Source organism: Caenorhabditis remanei, chromosome X, assembly GCF_010183535.1.
Source record: "Caenorhabditis remanei strain PX506 chromosome X, whole genome shotgun sequence".
NCBI classification, from domain to species: Eukaryota; Metazoa; Nematoda; class Chromadorea; order Rhabditida; family Rhabditidae; genus Caenorhabditis; species Caenorhabditis remanei.
Genome location: NC_071333.1, coordinates 12,742,801 through 12,763,269, shown reverse-complemented (window position 1 = coordinate 12,763,269; position 20,469 = coordinate 12,742,801). Strand labels below are relative to the sequence as shown.

At 39.0% G+C, this 20,469-nt stretch overlaps 4 protein-coding genes across 4 annotated transcripts; 2 read left to right on the top strand and 2 right to left on the bottom strand.

The window, feature by feature from the left end:
• Window positions 1-2,314: 2,314 nt before the first annotated feature.
• GCK72_024510 (uncharacterized protein) lies at window positions 2,315-6,427 on the top strand (the record flags this gene model as incomplete). The annotated part of the gene is made up of 13 exons (XM_003118135.2): window positions 2,315-2,362; window positions 2,412-2,561; window positions 2,611-2,878; window positions 3,571-3,674; window positions 3,722-4,128; window positions 4,176-4,298; window positions 4,368-4,734; window positions 4,782-4,971; window positions 5,021-5,218; window positions 5,268-5,540; window positions 5,589-5,875; window positions 5,927-6,263; window positions 6,309-6,427. 13 exons carry the CDS (start codon window positions 2,315-2,317, stop codon window positions 6,425-6,427), a joined length of 2,871 nt encoding a protein of 956 aa, XP_003118183.1.
• Window positions 6,428-6,936: 509 nt separating this feature from the next.
• On the bottom strand, window positions 6,937-8,665 carry GCK72_024509 (uncharacterized protein; the record flags this gene model as incomplete). Its single annotated transcript, XM_003117785.2, has 7 exons — window positions 6,937-7,065; window positions 7,366-7,564; window positions 7,612-7,823; window positions 7,871-8,145; window positions 8,215-8,376; window positions 8,428-8,568; window positions 8,626-8,665. 7 exons carry the CDS (start codon window positions 8,663-8,665, stop codon window positions 6,937-6,939), a joined length of 1,158 nt encoding a protein of 385 aa, XP_003117833.1.
• A 1,312-nt stretch (window positions 8,666-9,977) lies between these two features.
• GCK72_024508 (uncharacterized protein) lies at window positions 9,978-13,095 on the bottom strand (the record flags this gene model as incomplete). Its single annotated transcript, XM_003118148.2, has 13 exons — window positions 9,978-10,034; window positions 10,081-10,236; window positions 10,281-10,551; window positions 10,596-10,849; window positions 10,896-11,152; window positions 11,196-11,468; window positions 11,514-11,695; window positions 11,740-11,830; window positions 11,878-11,989; window positions 12,127-12,301; window positions 12,351-12,580; window positions 12,630-12,746; window positions 12,937-13,095. The coding sequence occupies 13 exons, from the start codon at window positions 13,093-13,095 to the stop codon at window positions 9,978-9,980; spliced, it is 2,334 nt and encodes a 777-aa protein (XP_003118196.2).
• Window positions 13,096-17,411: 4,316 nt separating this feature from the next.
• GCK72_024507 (uncharacterized protein) lies at window positions 17,412-20,416 on the top strand (the record flags this gene model as incomplete). Its single annotated transcript, XM_053735921.1, has 11 exons — window positions 17,412-17,492; window positions 17,665-17,743; window positions 17,794-17,900; window positions 18,490-18,637; window positions 18,694-18,896; window positions 18,984-19,076; window positions 19,128-19,695; window positions 19,742-19,815; window positions 19,863-19,985; window positions 20,035-20,106; window positions 20,261-20,416. The coding sequence occupies 11 exons, from the start codon at window positions 17,412-17,414 to the stop codon at window positions 20,414-20,416; spliced, it is 1,704 nt and encodes a 567-aa protein (XP_053579487.1).
• Window positions 20,417-20,469: the final 53 nt, after the last annotated feature.

Sequence of the window (20,469 nt, the reverse complement as noted above, 5' to 3'; positions counted from 1 at the left end):
ATAAAAAGTTAGAATAACATTCGGCCACCCGCAAACCCACAGAGCCACGGGGATCTATGGAAAATTTGATTAGCTAAGAAGAGCTAACGAGAGAAAGAGAGAGATGAAAAACTAATGTTGGAACTATTTTCTAATTCGGGACCACTTGTTGCATAGACGTAGGTAGGAAGAAAATGGAATGGAGAAAATAAAGGAAAACATGTGATAATTCAAACTAATTTTCTGCCAATTGATGCGTCATTTAGGTCCGAGTCTGAGAAAATAGAAAGAAGAAGAGCGAGTGCAAAGGTGAATTTAACTGACAGAAGATTATCAGAGCTTTGCGGTTTCTCTTCACATTTTCTAACGGAAAAAAGCTGTCTGGTTTCAATTGGCACGAACCCTAACCCTCTTTAGACTTCGACACAGACGAATGAATTTGCATAAGACGGATATAAGTATACTGTGGATGAGCTTTTCGACTTCAGGCAAAAAGAGCAAAGAATCTTTTTAACTGAAACCTGAGACCGAGTATGTCGTAATGTTTGGAGAAGAGCGTGAGAAATCGCAGGTGAGTCTTTGAGAACTCTCAAAATTGAAAGCTGAAGCATTAGTCTGGCTAATGATAATTGGAATAGATTTCACTTTAGCTCAAAGAAAACAAAAGCACAAGTACCCCATCCAACAAATATAAAAGTGGAAAAGAACTAAAGCTGAACGAGAGGAAAGTGGGCTCGAAAAAAGAGGAAAAAGGAATTTTATGTGGGCAAAGTGATACTTGCAACACGCTAAGAAACATTAATGACTCTGTTAGCAGCTTTTTTTTTATTCGACCGAAATCTCTCTATTTTTGATGTATGAGAACAGAGCTTTCCTTGTTTTTTTTAATGCGAGTTTCCTTATTGGTGGTCTTCATTCACTAGACATTCCAAATTGTTGTGTTGTGATCGTTGAAGCAGGTTAACAACAATTATTTCGTTCTCTGAAAGTTGAAAACTGAAAAAAAAGTATATTACCTAAAAATACACAGGGACGTGAATTGTCTTTTAAAAATTGTATATTGAAGTGGTATATAATGTCTTATGTAACTCTGATTTGAATGCTCGATTAAAACATATTGTATTATTGTCCAGACTTTTCACTTTTCATCTTAGATTCAGTACCCCTGTTGGTACAAAAAGTATGTTATGCAACATATAGCTACTTTTTGATTCTTACAGTTCAGCATCTGCTAATCTCTCATTTAGTTTCTCATTGTAATAGTTTTAAATCACCTTCTCTATCGTCCGTTCGTTTTTCGTCACTGGCGATAAGATCTTCGGCGGTGTCTGTATTAAATACGATCCGGGGGGTATGATCCAAAAATCTGACACAACATTTGTTGACAGGTCGCCAGAATTCGAATCTCAATGAAGTTGGTTTGTCGGAATAGTCTCAGTACGTATGTGTGGATGTATGTGTGATAGCATGCAAATCGGTCAGAGACAGCGTACGGAAGATGGTGTGTCGAGAAAAGTAGGAGGCAAAACCGCCAAGAAGAGACAAAATGTTCTTCATAGTTTCTCCTTATATGGGTCACCGATTGTCCTCTCGACCGGCTAAGGCCTATCAAATCGTCGGTTCAATCCTCGACGAATACGCCGGGGCGGCGGTAGGTGGGAGGCTACAGCGCGTCGGGAAGCGGCGTGCTTCTGGCCAATTGCGTCAAGTCCTGTCAAGTCATTCGGAGTCATTTCGCAACGTTTCAAGTGCTTTTTCATTTTCATTGCTTTCTGGTTTGCATCTTTTTCTTTACTGAAAGTCTGATCGGTGTTTTTTTCCTCAAAGTTCATTGTTACTACCGATTCGGGACCTACTATATTCAGAGACTCATTTCACTTTCTGGAAAAAAGAAACACAACGGGTTTCTTGTTTTCTGTTACACCTCATTGCACATTGAATCATAACTTTTTCTTGTATCAAGTGAAAACCAAATCCGTGGATCTTCTTTTTCTCTATCCGAATCTTTGTCTGGACACTGCCCAAGGAACACATCATGCCCGTCTGCATTTTTCTCTTTCATTCTCACACTTTTTTGTATTCTCATCAGAACCTGTTCGGTCACCATCAGTCTTCTGGCCGTCGTTTCATTAGCTTCTGCCAGATAGCTTCTTGGATGTTTTGCCTTCATCCAACACCCCACATTATCCCTCCTTCAATTCTTGTAGTCTCCTTTTTTGTATCATTTTCTTGTTTTCTTACTCATCCTGAGATTCACGTTGTCACCTGCTTCCCAGTTCCCTTTCCTTGAATATTTTATATATAATTTTCAGAAGTTGGGTGCAAAAACCTAACCATGCGTCTTAGCGACTATGGTAAACAGTTTGAAGATTGGATGGTAAAAGTAAGTGATAAATTTTGTGTGTCAATTTGCAAAACTGATATTATTTCAGGTCTTTTACAACTATGGACTTTTCATCGCAAAACATCAACGTTGGTTTTTAATAACCCCTCTTGTCTTAACACTTATATCTATTGGTGGACTATTTTACTTGCAAATTAATCTCGATCTCTACCGACTTTTCGTTCCAACTGATGCACCAGTACGTTACTTTCCCTGTTATCAAAATCACATGTCGCATTTTCTTACAGGTCCGATTAGAGTTTGAAAGAACGAAGGATTTCAATCGTTTACCACTTGGTGACCTCAATTTGATCCCAAAAAGGAACAGACGTGATGATTGCACAGATGCCTCGTGTTACTTTCCAGATGTAGAAATGGACAGATTACGGAGGGATCTTGAGGCAATGGAAGATGAAGCACATTTCAATGTTCCATTTGGAAATGTCTCTAACTTGGCTAGATCCAGAAGAGATGTTAACAAAAATAAGGAAAAGAAGGATAGTGAGAAAAAACTCGGTAAGAGAAACAGTTTTTTTTTGAAATAGTAATTAGGAATTTTTATCTCAGTTACTGCTCACCCAATAGTGATAATATAACGGTTTTGCAACAAACTTTCAGTGTTCTGCTCAAAATCACAATATATTTAAGTACTGTACACACTACCAATACGTTACCGTCTAATTTATAAGTAATTATGAAAGTGAAAATGTGGGTGTTTGTTTCAAGTTATATCATTTTCTATGGGATATCTTGTTATCATTTGGATGACCACCAACCTGACACTCTATCCTGATTTCTTTTCTCGAAACCGGGTCACATCGCGTCACTCAAAGATAGAAAGAATTATTTCGGAGGCGGTATTGTAACACGAATACGTCATTTTCATCTGTTTTCTATCCTCTTTCCTCATTGCTATTCCTCTTTTTTCCATTCACAATCTGATTTCGATTTGTGCACGACTAGCCATGAAAGAGAAAAGCAAAAGAGAGAAAAAAGACTTTTTGAAAGTGACGAATGAATACCATCGTTCCGTTTCATTCGCTTCAGGATTTCGCCCAGACAAGGTAGAACACGAGAAAAAAGGGAAAGTAGATCGTACGCGAATCGCCCTTTTTGAAATAAGACTACCGACCATTTTATGAGAAACAAAATTGCTTGAATAAAACGGATAACACAAGTTTTCGGATGATAAAGGAGACTTTTTACAGTACCCGCCAAAAATGACATTCTTCGTTTCTACGTTGTTCACAAGAATTTTGACAATTTGCTTCAATCAAAATACCTTGGGGCACTCTTCCAATACACACAAGAAGTAAGGATTGAAAATTCTTTGCTTCCGATCAGTTAAATAACTTTCAGATGATGAAAGTGACCAATGAATTCAATGAAGAGGTATGGGGACTTGAAGATTTCTGTACAAAAGACCCAGGAGCTTCCACTTGCAACAACAACTTGAATTTATGGATCAAGCACGCTGATGTTCTTTTCAAAGACGGAAAAATCAAGGCCAACCCAAATCTCCAACTCTCTTATCCAGTTTTGTATCTTTTCAACCGCCCAAAAGATATCGGAAATGTCATTTACGGAGTAGATGTCAAAGGAGAAAAAAACGAGATTCAAGGAGCTAGAGTTTTGACAATTCATTGGTTTGTTAACTATCCAGCCACTGCAGAAAACAATGCAGCTTACTACTCATTCCGTCAGAAACTGAACGAGTATTGGGAGAATATCGCTGAGAACAGTGATCTCCAGTTCATTCCTCACAAGTGAGTTTAAAAAATACATTTTTAGTTGTAGTTGAAGCTTTTTTCAGTGACAAAGCTATGGATGACGAAATGCTTGAAATCATCAAGACCACTGTACCATTCGCGGTTCCTGCTACTATCCTACTTACTATTTTCGTACTTTTGGCGAACTACAGTTCTGATAAAGCAAAGTGAGTGTGATTGTACCCGTCCTAAATTCTTTTTCTTTTTGTTAACCAGCTTCAATGAAACAATTTAAGATCTAAACCAATTGAAATGTGTCTTGGAGTCTGGTGTGTCATTTTCGCCCTCATTATCACATTCGGTGTGTTCTTTTTCTTTGGAGCCAAATTCAACCCTGTCACTTCTACCATGCCGTTCTTGGTCCTCGCCGTTGGTGTCGACGATGATTTCTTGATGGTCGCTGCTTGGAGAGAGTGCGACAGAAAGTTGTCACCTGCTACAAGGTTAGCTCTAGTGATGGGAGATGCTGGCGCTTCCATTACAGTAACTTCATTCACCAACTTCTTCTGCTTCTTCCTCGGATGGATGATGTGCTCCACACCAGCTGTTGCTGATTTCTGTCTCATCACTGCCGTCGGAGTTTTCTTTGACTACTTGATGCAGGTACTGTATTCAGGTTTCGGTGAAGGTAATGCAGTTTGTGATTTCAGATTACTTTCTTCGCTGCTTTACTCAAGTACTCTGGAGACAAGGAAGAAACCGGAGGATTGGCTACCTGTTGTTACAAGAAAAACGATGGAGATGATGATGATGTTGAAGTTCAACGTGGAACACCATCAGAAGCCGCAAAGGAAAAGGAGGAGCATATCAACTACCAACATCACGAGAAAACTGAAGACCGTAAGTTTCTCCAGTTGAAATATCTAAAAGATAAACAGAGGTATTGTAGTTCCATACATGCACAAGTTCTTCCGTGACACATTTGCACCAATCGTAATGAAGAAGTGGGTTCGTATTGGTTCTCTTGCATTGTTCCCAATCTACACCGCTCTTGCTCTCTACGGATGTTCTATTCTCCGTGTAGATATCTCTCCTGTCAAGTACATTCGTGACAACTCACCAATTCAGACTTTTGTTGCTTTGGCTGGTAAGAAATCTCAACAATTGAAAACTATTCTAGTTAAATTGCTTTTCAGATAAGTACATCTGGGCTGACAATGTAATGCCAACTTTTCATATCATGACACCACCAGATCTTCGTGATGAAGGGGCTCGTGCGAAATTGAACGAACTTGTATTCCGACTAGAACATACTAATTACTCTATTGGAAGAGTCTCTACCAACCTTTGGGTTTGGCAGTATCAACAATATTTGAACGATTTCCCAAATATCAACTACACTACTGATTTCTATGATAGAAAGAACATGAGAGACTTCTTCTCCCAACTCGATTATTCTCAGTATAGAGGTGAACTAGAGTTCTGATCTTCAGTTTTTCAAACATTTGGTATTCCAGATAAGGTAAAGATTCTGGACAATGTTACAAATGGAGAGCCATGTATATCTGCATTCTCCTTCCAAACTTCATTCTACGGACTTGACAGTTGGGACAAAAGACAATCGGAACTGTTCCTGTGGCGTGATATTCTCAAGGAGTACCCGGAATTCGATATGTTCCTCTCTGGAATTTTCAGTCCATTCCTTATTGACCAGCGTCACACAATCGCTCCATCTTCTATGCAAACCATTGGATCCGCTCTTGCAATGATGGCTTTGATTTCATTTTTCTTCCTTCCAGATGCGGTATGATTTCGACGTTGATGAGTACTTTCAATACCAATTTTTATATTTCAGCAATCTGTGTTCTTGATGACCTGGTCTCTCCTTTCCATTTCTATGGGTGTTTGCGGAGGTCTTGCACTTCTTGGATCTGATTTGGATTCTGTCAGTATGGGATGTATTGTCATGGCTATCGGATTGGCTGTCGATTACTCCGTGCATATTTGTTATAGATACCATAGATCAGAGTATAACACAGCACAAGAGAAAGTGTCCGATACACTTGCCTCCGTGGGGTGGCCAATTACACAAGCCGTGTGTTCCACACTCGTTGGACTCGCTGTAACTATTTTCGTCCCAGCTTATTTGGTTCGAGTATTCTTCCAAACTGTCTATCTTGTAAATCTTATTGGTGAGTGTAAATGATCATAAGAAATTACAAACATCTATTTTCCAGGTATTTTCCACGCTCTTGTCTGGCTTCCACAGTTGATCTCCGCTCTGGATCCTTGTGAGCGAGTTCCACTCAGAGCCCGTCACGAGATCTCGAAACAGATTCCACTTCAACTTCATTAAATTCTCACATTCCCAATAGTCTCGTTCTTCCAATTCAGTGCCTTATACTTTACCCGACCCTCTGAGACCTATGTGTTTTCCACGTGTTTTAAATTATTTATTTCACCTAATAATTTCTCATTTTCATTCAATGTTACTATCTGTCAAAAGTTTCGTGGTTTGACAGCTTTATTGATCACCAAATTCAGATTACAGAATAAGTATAATAAAAATGACAAATTTCTTTCTTTAAAGTGTTTAAAACTATTTTCAGCATAAAATTGAATACATTAGCAATTTTTTATTTGGAAAATAGCGACTAATTTTAGACGTAAGATGAATTTATCGGATTTCAAAAAGATTTTCTTCACGACTAGATAGAATATTCACAGTAAAGAAGGTTTTGACTGGAATTAGGGAAGCAGACTACAAAGTAAATTAGAAGAGTTTTCAGAAGTTCAAAGTTTAGAATATGAGATTCAAGTTGTTTTTTTAATATCCAATGTGCTTATTATTCTGTATTTAATGATTTAGAATTTTGGGACATAGCGCAAGTTGAGTTTGGCGTCTTCTCCCTCCAAACAACATGTTTTGACCATGGCGGAAGTCACCATATATGGATCACAGTTGGACGCAGGTCGGCGATCTTCGAAGTATCCCTGTAAATTTTTGATATGATATGACTGATCAAAGTGTCATCAAACACCGGCCCGAAATTTGTTCTAATTGGTTTCAAAAATGTGACCGATTTGATGGCAGACACATTTTTATGGTAAATGTTTCATAAAAACAGAGAGAGGGAAAGAATGAAAAATCAAACTAGATATTGTGACTTGGTTCAGGGTTTAATTCTCTTTTTACAGTCCAATACACACGTGAAACATACGTTGCGTGCTCGTGTAGTGTGTGTGTACTATCTTATCAGTACATTTCTTTCTCCACATATTTGCGTCACTTACACATTTATCAGCAAAAACTTGTCTCGGAATTCGGACACTGGCTTCTCGGTCAGCAACTCCAGATGAGAATGCATCAACAGTTTCAGTTTGGTTCGCCCCAATAAGACGACGTTCATTATCTCGTCCTCCGTGAGGATCATAGTAAGCAATGTGGTGCATGTGGACTTTGCTCAATTTATGTACTGCTTCCTCGATAGCGCTGAAAATAACACTTTGATGCTTTGATTTTTGGATTTCTCAACGCACCGCCATCCAGCGCCGTCTTCACTCGGAGTTCTCATCACGTTTGTAGAGAAATTGAGATGGCATCCGGCACCACTCCACTCGCCGAGCACTGGCTTAGGGTCCAAACTACACACAACTCCGTATTCTTCACATATGCGATGGAGAATGTATCGAGACACCCACAACTGGTCACCCATCTCGATTCCCTCACATGGTCCGACTTGGTATTCGAACTTAAATTGAGATGTTTGAGATACAAAGTAATTTTCGGATGATTTACCTGAGACGGCATACTTTCCACATTCGATCCGCTGATTTTGATTCCAGCGTACATGCAAGCTCTATAATGAGCTTCAAGAACATGGCGACCGAATACTCTATCATATCCAACACCACAGTAGTACGGTCCTTGAGGAGCAGGAAATCCGTTAGTTGGCCAGTTGTATGGATGCTTATCAGCTCCGAGTAGAGTGAACTCTTGCTCCATTCCAAACCATGGTTGCTGGTCTTTAGCTTTCTCCATCAGATCCAAACATTGCTGACGAGTGTTTGTTGCTGGAATCATTACGTTTTGTTTTAATAATACATAATATTCAGTAAAGTTCACTACCAATGAATACTCACGATGCGGTTTTTCGTCATGAGTAAGCGTTTCACAGAGGGCAATTTTATTTGGCCCTGGTCTAAACGGATCACGAAATAGTGCCACCGGGCGGATATACACATCTGATCCTTCACCGAGCGATTGACCGGTCGAAGTTCCATCGAAATTCCAAACTGGGAGATCTGCAATTCAATTTTTGAATACTAATCAGTTTGGCGGAGAAGTGAACAAACCAGATGCCACTTTTGGTTCAAAATCAAATGTCTTTGTTTTTCCTCGGAGATTCTCTTGTGTGGCATCAATCCATATGTACATAACCTGATAGTTGTTGAACTGATCTAACGCCATATATTTTGCGTTGAGCTCCGATATATCTGAAGAAAGATAAGATTAATATTGATTGTCTGAGGGAAAACCTAATAATAACGTACTGTCGGTTCTTGCTCGCTTATGCGACCTTCCATACGACATACTGGCTTTTTGAGAAACTGAAAACTTCTAACTATAAAGAGGACAAACTGAGAAAATAAGCGAGACAAAAAGAAGGAGAGAACCAAATTAAGATTAAATGAAATGGAGGCGGTGCGATAGAGGCTACAGCAAAAAAAGAAATATAGAATTGAATAAAAAAAAGAAAACTGGAATAAATGAGACACCGACTGACGATGGGTTCGTTTTTTAAAATGTGTGTGTATATGTGAAGGAAGGATGGGAAAGAGAGAGTATGTCTGCAAATTGATGCAGACGATCATGTGGAAAAGGTTATAAGGGAAAGAAGACGCAGAGAGGTCAACCAACTCGCAAAAGATCGTTCTGTTCATATACAACCAACAAAAGGGTAAATGGTGGGTTGAAAGAGAAACGAGGGAATTCCGAGAGCGGTAACTACGGTTTGGAGGGAGGAAAGTACTCTCTCTTTGACATTCGCACTCTCCGAGTTGTTACCTCAAGCGGTAAATGAAAATGAAATGTACTCGGGCAGTGAGGGAGAGAAAGGCAGATAACAATCAAAGAATGGAAGGGGGCAAATGGTTGATGGTTGCCATACTGTCAAGAAATCATAGATCAAAAGAATACAACTTCAAATGTCAAAAAATGAAAACACTATACCTCCAGTCTATCATTCGTTTTCCGTACGGAACACAACAAATACTCTGGTGTTAACCGGTGGTTTTCCTTTTTGTTATCATTTATAGTCTTGATAGATGAAGGTATAGTTTAGTGAGATCAAGAAGACAGATAGCGGCAGCAATAGACGAAATAGAAGGAGAAAGAAATGTAACCAAACACTCCTTTAGTTGGTAGTCGGGGCAACTGCAAAACGGCAAAGATGCAATGAGATTTGTTAATCATTAACATTCACCAAACCAAAGTTCATACTACAAAGAGATTTACTTTGATCTCCCCATATGAAATTCTTATGAATGTAGCATCTTATTGCAAAACGTACACATAGGTCTAGTACATTTGCTATATCTTTGCAAAAGAGGAAGCAAACTCATGAAGGAAAAAACTTGAAAAATAAATTGACTGGATATACACCCCTGGAGAGACATGTGAAAATAAAATAAAACTTCCTCACATGACAAGAGTTTTATTAGACTAGACGCATAAAAATTATGACTGGATTTAATACACAACGGTAAGGACAAAACTGGGCAAAAATTATGAAAATTTGATCACAAGAAAATGAGATCATGAAAATAAAATTCAACTAAAAATATATAAATGAAGCGGGTATACATATCTAGTGAAGTTAAATTTAGAAAAAGTATCCAACATCCTACTTAAAAATCGAGGCGAGCATGAGCATCTCGTTGCGCATTGTAATGGCTTCGTACTGAAAAGAGTCATGTAAAGAGACAGAAGAAAAAAATCGATGTTACCTTGACAGCGAGCATCGCATCTATGAGAGCGCTGTCTTTCTTTTCGTCAATAGCGACCGGAAACTCGAGATTTGGTGTGAATCGGAAGAAAGCCATTCCCATCGCTTCAGCCATCCAACGAGCACGCTCGACAGTCACTCCATCGGAAGCGGTTAGCTGGAAATAAATTATCAGAGTTCAATTTTACACTAAATACCTACCTGCTCAATAAAGACATCTTTGAGATGAAGGACTTGATTGAAAGTGTTGATTATTCCACCCATAGTTGTTGGTTTCATTAAATCAATATTATCAATCTTCTTCTCCATCGCTCCAGTTCCAACTGACACAATAATTTTTGTGATATTCCTCTCATTTCTCTCAAACTCCAAACGTTGACAATCCGTTAGAATATCAATTGATGGGTTGTTAGCAATGAGTCCCCCATCCATAAACTTTCCGTCGACCGGTGGAAAGAAAGACGGTGCCGCACTGAAAATATTGGTATACAACGAGAAAGAGTATGAGAAACTCACGAAGAAGATCGAACCACTTTGGCAGCGCACCAGTTCAAGTTTGATGAATCTTTTTCAAAAACTGGATCACGCAAGTCGTAACTGCGAAACATGTAGAGTTGTGGTGGGCTGATATCAACACGAGCCACCGGAATACAAACTCTGATGTTGTTCTTCTCGCCAAGCTGTTTCAGAGTGTCTCTTCCAAATTCGTTGATCAGAGCATTCTCAAGGCCTTCTCCGGAGTATGGTCGAGATCCAATGAAGATTTCATCCTATGAAACAATTTATTTTCTACAAGTTGTTTTATTAAACACTTACCTTCATTCTAAAATATTGTCTAATAACATGATCGATGTTTCCGTATTGAACCAATCCAAGGGTAATCATTGATCCTGTTGAGGTGCCACCAATATGATTGAACCGCTTCAAGAAATGGTTGCCAACAATTTTCTCAATCTCTTTCAACAATTGTAACGCAAGGATTCCTTTCATACCACCACCATCGATTGAGAGCACGATCCGATCATCTTTTGTGATAGCAGGAAAGTTTTTACAGCGACGATGAGTTGGATCACCTGGGACAAGCTCATGAAAGTTTTATATAAATCAATAGCTCACTGTTGTTAAATTCAATCTTGTTGTTTTTCGTTTCCTCGAGTGCTTTGAAATGTTTTTTAAGAGTCTCCGAACACTTTCTACTCTTCTGACTAACTGCATCTTTCATGAAACGGTCACTGTAATTTCCGTCGAATGCGAGAAAAGCTTTGACAAGATCGAGGTCATCACGAACAAGAGCATAGTCCATTGGGTACTGTCCGTTGTTGCTCAAGAGATTGATATCAGCACCATAAGACCACATCGTGAGGAATGTTTCAACACTTCCGCTTTTGGCTGAAAATTCATTTATGGCTGTGGGAGAGCTGGTGTGGATCTTACCTATACAATGAATTGGCGTCAATCCATCGGAATCTTGAACGTTCAACATTTCCAATTTGGCAAAGCTCATGATCAATTTCTGTTGTTGGTGCGAAAAAGCGTTAATGTTATGAAAGATGTTCTGAGACTTGTGGAGTCTTCCCAAAAAGTCCGAGTCCTGTATGTACAAAATTTTGAGCACTCTGAGAAAGAATAAATTGGAAAGTATGTTTTTATTTTAACTCACGTCTCCAAATCTCGAAAACTAAATTTCGATGAACTGATCAACACTCCAGGCGCAAAGAGGCAGTGAGGCAAGTTGTTGTCGATTGTGTATTCTGAAAAATTGAATTGTTAATTTAGTTAGGTAGCTCGTTATACTTACTGAGGATCGATTCAAAGGATTTCGGATATTTGGGCTCCAAAGGTGTTGGGTGGTTTTCAGCGGTAAGAATCATCCGATCGAAAACTTCTCCTTTCACGTTTTTAGTGATGTACTGGAACAAAATGAGAATTGGTAGAAGATAATGAACAAACTATTATTTGGTTCCTGCAGTCCAGTTTTGACGGGAAGGAAAAATTACTAATAAATGAAAATGCACCAGTTAGTTAACCATTTTTATAATATTCTCACCTTGATAATATCAGGGCGACTACGTGCCACTTGGAGGATAGTTTCCCCATTCTGATTGATTGTCAACGGATCGAAGCACTCATCCCACAAACACTGTAGAAGTCCAATCGTTCCATACTCTGCTGCAACATGAACTGGTGTGTCCCCACGTTTGTTCAACTTCGACATAGAGAATCTGAAAATGATGTTGAACGTTTCTTTGTTTCTCACTATTTCTTACTAACCTTGTTCCTCCTTTCTCCTGTTGTTGCTTGACATATTTTGAGAATCCTGCAATGATAGCAAAGAAAACAGGAAGACAATCAGATTGCTGCTCTTTTTCCCGAATAATCGCTTGCACCAAGTCGTCGATTAGTTTGACAGGGTCATTGTGTTGCAAAACACACTCATCGAACTCTTTCCAGAGATATTCCAAGTGATCGATATATGTGGAATCGTCGTTGGCGTAGACTATCTGAATGAGTGAAGTCGATTCAAGATGGAAATTCATAACGTTTACTTACATAGTTAGTTGGTGTATATACCAAAGCATAGCCATCTCCGTACGTGGCACGTGAAAAGTTGGATGAAAGTTTCTTCTCGATGGCGAACGGAAGAGATTTGTTCACGGGTCCCGGCCACTAAAAGAAATTAAGTTTTAAAAGTTTTATACTTCAAAATTCGTGATGGAAATCTGCCTCATTCTAGCGTTTCAACGTTTTCTTGCTAGTTTGCTTCCAGAAATCCAATGAAACATCTTCTTAAACAATTTATTGTTCAAAACCAGAAGCTCCATACCGGTTTTTCGATTGTTTATAATAAAAAACTCACCAACGGCTGCCCTTCAGTATCCCCAGATTGAGATGCCGATCCAACTGAATTTTGTTGAGAAGCAGTGTACTCCTTGAATTTTTCTTCAACATTTTGTCGGACCATATTCATTGCCATCTGCCCCGCATCACTTTTGGCTAATTTCTTGAGGAAATCCATCTGCAACCCAATAATTTCAATATAAGACGTATAATAATGTAAAGTTAACAAAAATCTCAAGAAAATACATTTCAGAAAGGAAAATTGCAAATAAATAAAAATAGCCATAGCAATTGCTACTACTTGTCGTCAGATCTTGTGCATTGTCCGCAACGACACTCTGCGGACTGACGCGCACAGATACTTCAAATAATAGGTTTCCGTTACCTATGCTTTTTCCTACCAAAATGAATATTTTAATTAATTAACAATGATAAAATCCACATTTTCTTAACTATAAAATATATTAGAAAAAGCAGAAAAAATCTGTAAAAATGTATCAATTATTAATTGGTTTCGGACGGACCCTCATTCCCGTCCTCCCCCTCTTTTCTCAACAGTGCGCATGATTTGTATCGATTAGTTTTTAGGGCTATCCTGAGGCTTCTTAATAGTTTCTCTGATACAAAACTCTTCAAGCTATTCTGAGACAGATTTACTTGTATTTTCAAACATCCGACAAGTCCCAAAACGTAATTTATTTTCATTTACTCCTGTTTCCCTCTGATTCTCTTCCCCCAACACAGTATTTCTCTCTCCTATTCAAATCTAACCTTTATCCGCACTTAAGTGATATAAAAAGTTACCATCCCCCCTAAACGAAATCCAGTTTTCAATTGACTTCCTTTTGCCTCGGTCTCAAACCATTAACTATGTTCGTGCACTTTCCACTTCGCCTTTATTCCCGTCATGTTACACTAGTTTTCGCGGGTAAATTTTGATGGAAATAGTTGGTTTAGTTTGCAATTGTCGTGAAGCCTTCCTAAAAAAGAAAAAAGAGTCCGTTTTTGTGATCAGAAGATTGCCCTTTTTATGGTTTTAAAACTCTCATTAAACGACGACTCGTGACCTTTCGGAACGTAATTTCGAATGCATGCCTTAGTGTTTCTGTTCAATTGCAAGTTATCCTTGACGTTTTTTCATCCGTCTTTTCAAGTTCACTAGCTTTATAGCCTCTCGTAGTAATCTTCTCAATTCCAAATGTTCAATTTCTGAAACCCCTCTATCCGTTCCTTTCTCTTTTACTTTTCTATTGTCAAGGAATGTGTGTAATCTTTGAAAGTATGCTCGAAAACACTCATTACTCACACACCCTTGTCTCATAAACATGGTCCCAGCTAGATGGTGGTTGAAGATGATACAAGTCATAGAGAGTGTCAGGGAGTGAGAGATTTAGACAAATCCGCCAATCTCCGTTGTGACCTTTGCTACACAAGACGATGGTGTAAGTTGTGGTGGCCCTGTGTCGATGTGCAATGCACAGCCTCAATCATCATATGTTTACATAACCCATTCATAGAGTTGTGCAAGAATCTTATTCCTATTCACTTTTTCTATTGATCTAGTATTGGGTAATGGAAAGTTCTCTATAGACGCTACAATGATAGAATTTCGTCATCTCAAGATAGCTTTTTTACTGATTTGGTGTTTTATCTTAACGATGCACATATGTGCTAAAATCGTCTTACCATACATTCTGCATTTTTCTGATAAGGTTTCAGTTACTTGTTTTGACTATTTTCTCAAACACATAGTTTCAATATACAGCCCTGTTATGAAATTCATTTTGAGTTATCATAAATACTTCCGTTTTCATTTCAGTATAGATAACTTTGTTGCTGCTGTACCAACAAAAAGGTATTTTCTGAAAAAAAAACCTTATACTCAAACAATTACATTCTCATATTTCCACTAAATGCTGCCGCTTCCTTTACTCTCTTGAATTTCTAACACACATTTTCGACCTTGCCCTTGTCGTTTTGTTTGCCCGATCGAAGAAAAAAAACCTAAATTTCCGGGGGACATTCTTCATCTCATTAATGTCGAAAAAATACGGGTGATATCAAGTAGAAAACAATAATTGATATCAGATTGATCCGAATTTGAAACGACATTTAACGAGAGGAGGGAACTAGTTCTTTTTGGGAATTCTCGCTACATTTCAATGAGTGTATACGGTGTATATGTGAATGTGCTTGCTATGAAGATATAGAAATTGATATTAACACACATACACTCACACAAAAAGGTTTCATGTGGCCTGAATGAAAGTGAAACCGGGAGGGGACTGCGAGGATTGAGATGACACGGTGATAGGATCTCCCCTTTCCCGCAATTTGATTCTTGCCTCCTTGTCCTCAAAACCGATGATATATTCTTATAATTAGATTAATGAAAGCCTTGAATCCTCACTATTTTTCCAAAAATTGTTCTTGGACTAAGGCGCGGCGCCTTGCGCATTTCTTTTCGCTCCGCAACATATCAGACAAATGTCAAACACAAAAATCAAAAACTGGATTTACGTTCAGTTGATTGTCGGGAGTCGAGAAAAAAGAAGTATTTCGAAAAACTCAGAAACTGTTGCAGCTTGTCATCTTCGTGTTGACAAAGTTCTTGATATTTTATTTGCACCTTTTTTGCCCCCCCCCCCCACTCAACTTTCATACAGTACCAAACTCATGCAATCTATAGAAACATCTCCGCTATTTCTGAACTTGCCAAAAAAAAAATCGGGAAACACCCAACAAATGTTCTCTTGGATTTCTCTCAGGAAGCTTCAAATGATAAGTGTTGAGGGGTCGGGATGTTAGGTGGTTGTCCAAGTTCTTCTATCTCTTTTACTCCAATCTCTTACTCCCTCTTCACCCCCCCCCCCCCCTGTTTCCTCCCGTGTATATGTGTGTGCGTATGTCTGTGTGTGTTCTTCTTCATTTGACCGCTATCGATTGATTTTATCTCCAACGACATCCCCTCATCCGTCCGTTCTGTCCGTCCGTAGCTCTTTATCAATTGCCTCCCGGCATCCGCGACCCGCCGTACTAGTTATCTTTCTCCCTTTCATGATTCGACTGATAACACTAGAAAAAGGCGCGTTCAACAAACACAGTGCCATTCGTTATTTCGGGCAAATATTAAAGTTTCAAACCTTTTTTTGTGTAAATCTAATATTTTTTGATGGTTTCATTTTAATCTATACGATTTTGTGGAGATCTGACATTCAATTAAATGTATTGCCCAGTTTTCCTAAAATTTTAGTATATAACCGTAACCGTCCTTTCCTATATCTCAATTCCAATATGCTACATATTTTCGGCGTTTTGTACTTCTCCTACCGTATACTTCCACCACTTTCAACGTTTTTCTATGACTGTATTCATGTGAGAAGTAATACTTTTCCACACACATTCCTCACCTTTACAAGTCCAACAATCTCATTCCTAGAACTAGTTTTCAACAACATTGCACCTCGTAACTTACTAGAGAATTCGAACGTCGTTTCGTTTTCAATTGCACGGTGTTTCTCTTCCCGATGTGTTGTTTTTGATGTTTTTTTCTAGGGTTTACAGTATTAAACAGACTCCTGTCTGTCCGGCGTGCTGCTACTTTTTTGTCGGACATGCGGAAAACATATGTGGAAAACATGAAAGCGAACGCTGGTGGTGGGCCAATAAAATAGGAAAAAATGAAGTGAAACATGCATGAGTCATATCACACTTTCTCACTCTTAGCGCTTTTCTTATTTCACCAAAAAATGTCTTCTCCTGCATTTCTTCCTTAGTTTATTCACCATCCATCATCTCCTAAACTTTCAAATCTTTCTTTCGAAAACCAAAAAGCCATCCATCTTTTTCGGGTCAAACCCACGTCAAAGTTTGGCAACGGAAGAGAAACGCGACTCTTTCAGCAATAATGCAAATGAGAAAAAAGAAAGATCTCTCTTTTCATCAATTCCTTCCCCAAATTCCTCCAAACTTTTTCAATTTTTCCAAATCTTTTGCATTGCATTCCGAAAAGAAATATAAAAAAATAAGAATGCAACCCAATTGAAAACTTCGATTGGGTTTTGCTTTTTGCGTCTAAGATTACTCATAGAACTGGGCTGATGTCCTCTTTACACCATGTGTTGTGCATCCTCGACCACTGCTATCAATTTCCTCCTTTGTTAGTCATATTCTAACATTTTTTGAGTGGTGGCGACAAGCAATCTGCCCTTTTTCTTCTCGACATCTTTATGGTTTTCAAAAACGAGACTCTCAAGGATCGTTTTTGACAGGAAAATATTAGCTCTTATTTGGTAACTTGATATTTTGAATACAGAGAAACATAAACAGTTTTCGACACTTCACAATTCCAGCCAATTTGGCAATTGACACTCTTTTTGTATACTATATTCTTTCTTTCTTCTTTTTTCACGTAACTTATTTTCTCACATAACTTCTCCTTTCAGTATCTCAATGTTATTTTATAAATATTGTTATATTTTCAGATTTGCCAAAATGAAAGCTTTCTCATCGTATGATGAGAAACCACCAGCACCGCCAATTCGTTTCAGCAGCTCTGCAACGAGGGAGAATCAGGTAATTAACTCATTCCATTGTCCCCCCTCTCTCGCTCTCTACTACGCCCATTAGACGAAGGGTCGACCCCAACTTTCGTAGTGTCTTCCAAATCTGATGATGCACGTGTTGCTCGTGTCTCTTTTTTCTCTTCTTTCCCTTCACTCAGTGTTTGACTAACTCAATTTTTCAGGTCGTCGGATTGAAGCCATTGCCCAAAGAGCCAGAAGCAACGAAAAAGAAGAAGACGATGCCTAACCCGTTTATGAAAAGTAATCTATCGTTATTTTGTCATCCTCCAACCTTTTTGTATCGTTTCCAGAAAACAAAGATAAGAAGGAAGCTGCCGAGAAGCCAGTCATCTCCCGTCCCAGCAACTTTGAGCATACAATTCATGTTGGATACGACCCGAAAACTGGAGAATTCACGGTTAGTCTCGTTTTCCGACTTTCCCATTCCAGCATCAACAATACTAAAACAAAAACGCATTCAAATTTTTGTGATGGACGAGTTGTGTCAGTTGTCAGTTTGGCGCTGGCCGCCGTTGCTAATCATACCCGATTAACGTTAGTGAATGTTAATAGTAAGCTTAAGGACTAAAAAACTGCCACTTTTATTTTTTGCATACTGTCAAAACAACCGATTTCTGTTTCTCTTGTTCTACTTTTCAATAGAAACTATATTACTGAGTTTCTTTTCGATATTAATAGAATGAAGATGAGAAAAGGCATTCAGTATCGAGATACAGTATTTTTTTGAGGGAGGAGAGACTATGTGAATATAAGTGAAGCCAATTAGTCTTTAGACTGTCGTAAGATGTCTACTCAGATTGGTTCTATATTCATTCTGTCAACAACTTCATTTTTTTCATGAAAATTGAACTTTTGGCTTACCATTCGTTCTTCAACAAACATGTAGAAGGTGGATGTCATGTACATCTGTTCATCTATATTTGTAACTAAAAAACATTTGGAAAAAAACATGTTTAACAAAACAGGGAAATAATGTTTCATTACAGGGAATGCCCGAGGCGTGGGCTCGTCTTCTCACTGACTCGCAAATCTCAAAACAAGAGCAGCAACAAAATCCACAAGCGGTTTTGGACGCTTTGAAGTACTACACTCAAGGAGAGAGCAGTGGACAGAAGTGGTTACAGTACGATATGAGTAAGTGACCATAGTCAGTCATGTTGATCGAGCTCAGTCTTCTACAGTGTTTATAGATGATGCACCATCACGGACCCCATCGTACGGATTGAAACCGCAGCCATATAGTACATCGTCGTTGCCATATCATGGAAACAAGATTCAAGATCCACGAAAGATGAATCCAATGACATCGAGCACAAGCAATGTTGGATATCACAAACAAGGAGTCCCGCCAACAACATTCAGTGTCAACGATAACCGATCCAGTATGCCTCCGGTACGGGTTTGTTTTTTTTTTCTCATTTTTTCTAACGGAAAAGATCTGATAGATGCTTGAAGACTAGTACAAGTTATGTGATTTCAGAGCTACGCTCCACCACCGATCCCACATGGTGAGGCTCCAGCAGACATCGTCCCACCAGCCATTCCAGATCGACCGGCACGAACATTAAGCATTGTAAGTCATTCAATATCAATTATCAAACTCAGCTAACTCAATTTATTTCAGTACACAAAGCCCAAGGAGGATGAGGAGAAGATACCAGATCTCTCAAAAGGTCAATTCGGCGTACAGGCACGCGGACAAAAAGCCAAGAAGAAGATGACGGACGCCGAAGTTCTTGCCAAATTACGTACAATTGTATCTATTGGAAATCCAGACCGCAAATACAGAAAGGTCGACAAAATTGGATCTGGCGCGTCTGGATCAGTGTACACTGCAATTGAAATAAGTACGGAAGCAGAAGTGGCCATCAAACAAATGAATTTGAAAGACCAGCCAAAGAAAGAGTTGATCATCAATGAGATTTTGGTGATGCGTGAGAACAAGCACGCGAATATCGTCAATTACTTGGATTCCTATCTGGTGTGCGAGGAGTTGTGGGTGGTGATGGAGTATCTGGCAGGGGGATCGCTTACAGATGTTGTTACTGAATGTCAGATGGAGGATGGAATTATTGCTGCGGTGTGTAGAGAAGTTCTGCAAGCACTCGAATTCCTCCACAGCCGTCATGTCATTCACAGAGATATCAAGTCTGATAACATTCTTCTTGGAATGGATGGATCTGTCAAATTGAGTAAGAAACTACTTGAAATTAATTTTAATTTTTGAATTGTTTTCAGCTGATTTCGGTTTCTGCGCTCAACTGTCGCCGGAACAAAGAAAGCGCACGACGATGGTCGGAACTCCATACTGGGTAAGAGATGAGAAAGGAAATTGAAAAGCATTGCAAGGAAATTACAGATGGCACCGGAAGTCGTGACCCGCAAACTCTACGGACCCAAGGTCGATGTGTGGTCCCTGGGAATCATGGCTATCGAGATGGTCGAGGGAGAACCACCATACTTGAACGAGAACCCATTGAGGGTAAGAGAATTACGATAATTACCTTAATATTGATATGATAAATTTTTAGGCAATCTACCTCATTGCTACTAACGGCAAGCCGGACTTCCCAGGAAGGGAATCGATGACTCCAACATTCAAGGTGAGACTGTTTCCGTGTTTTTGAAACCGCTAACTTCCGGTTTTGATGATTCACCGTTGTATAGAAAATGAGTCAACTGCCACCGCACTTTCATCTTTTACAGTATCACTTTTATTTTCTATCTCTTTTCCAAAAACCTATTCTTTTTTTCCAGAACTTTGTCGATTCGGCATTGGAAGTACAAGTGGAAAACCGTTGGTCGGCCAGTCAACTCCTCACACATCCATTCCTCCGATGCGCGAAACCACTCGCTTCGTTGTACTATTTGATCGTGGCGGCCAAGAAAAGTATCGCTGAATCTAACAATTAGTATTTCTGATTGTATTTATGAATACACAAATTGTATTTTCTCTTTTCTTAAAT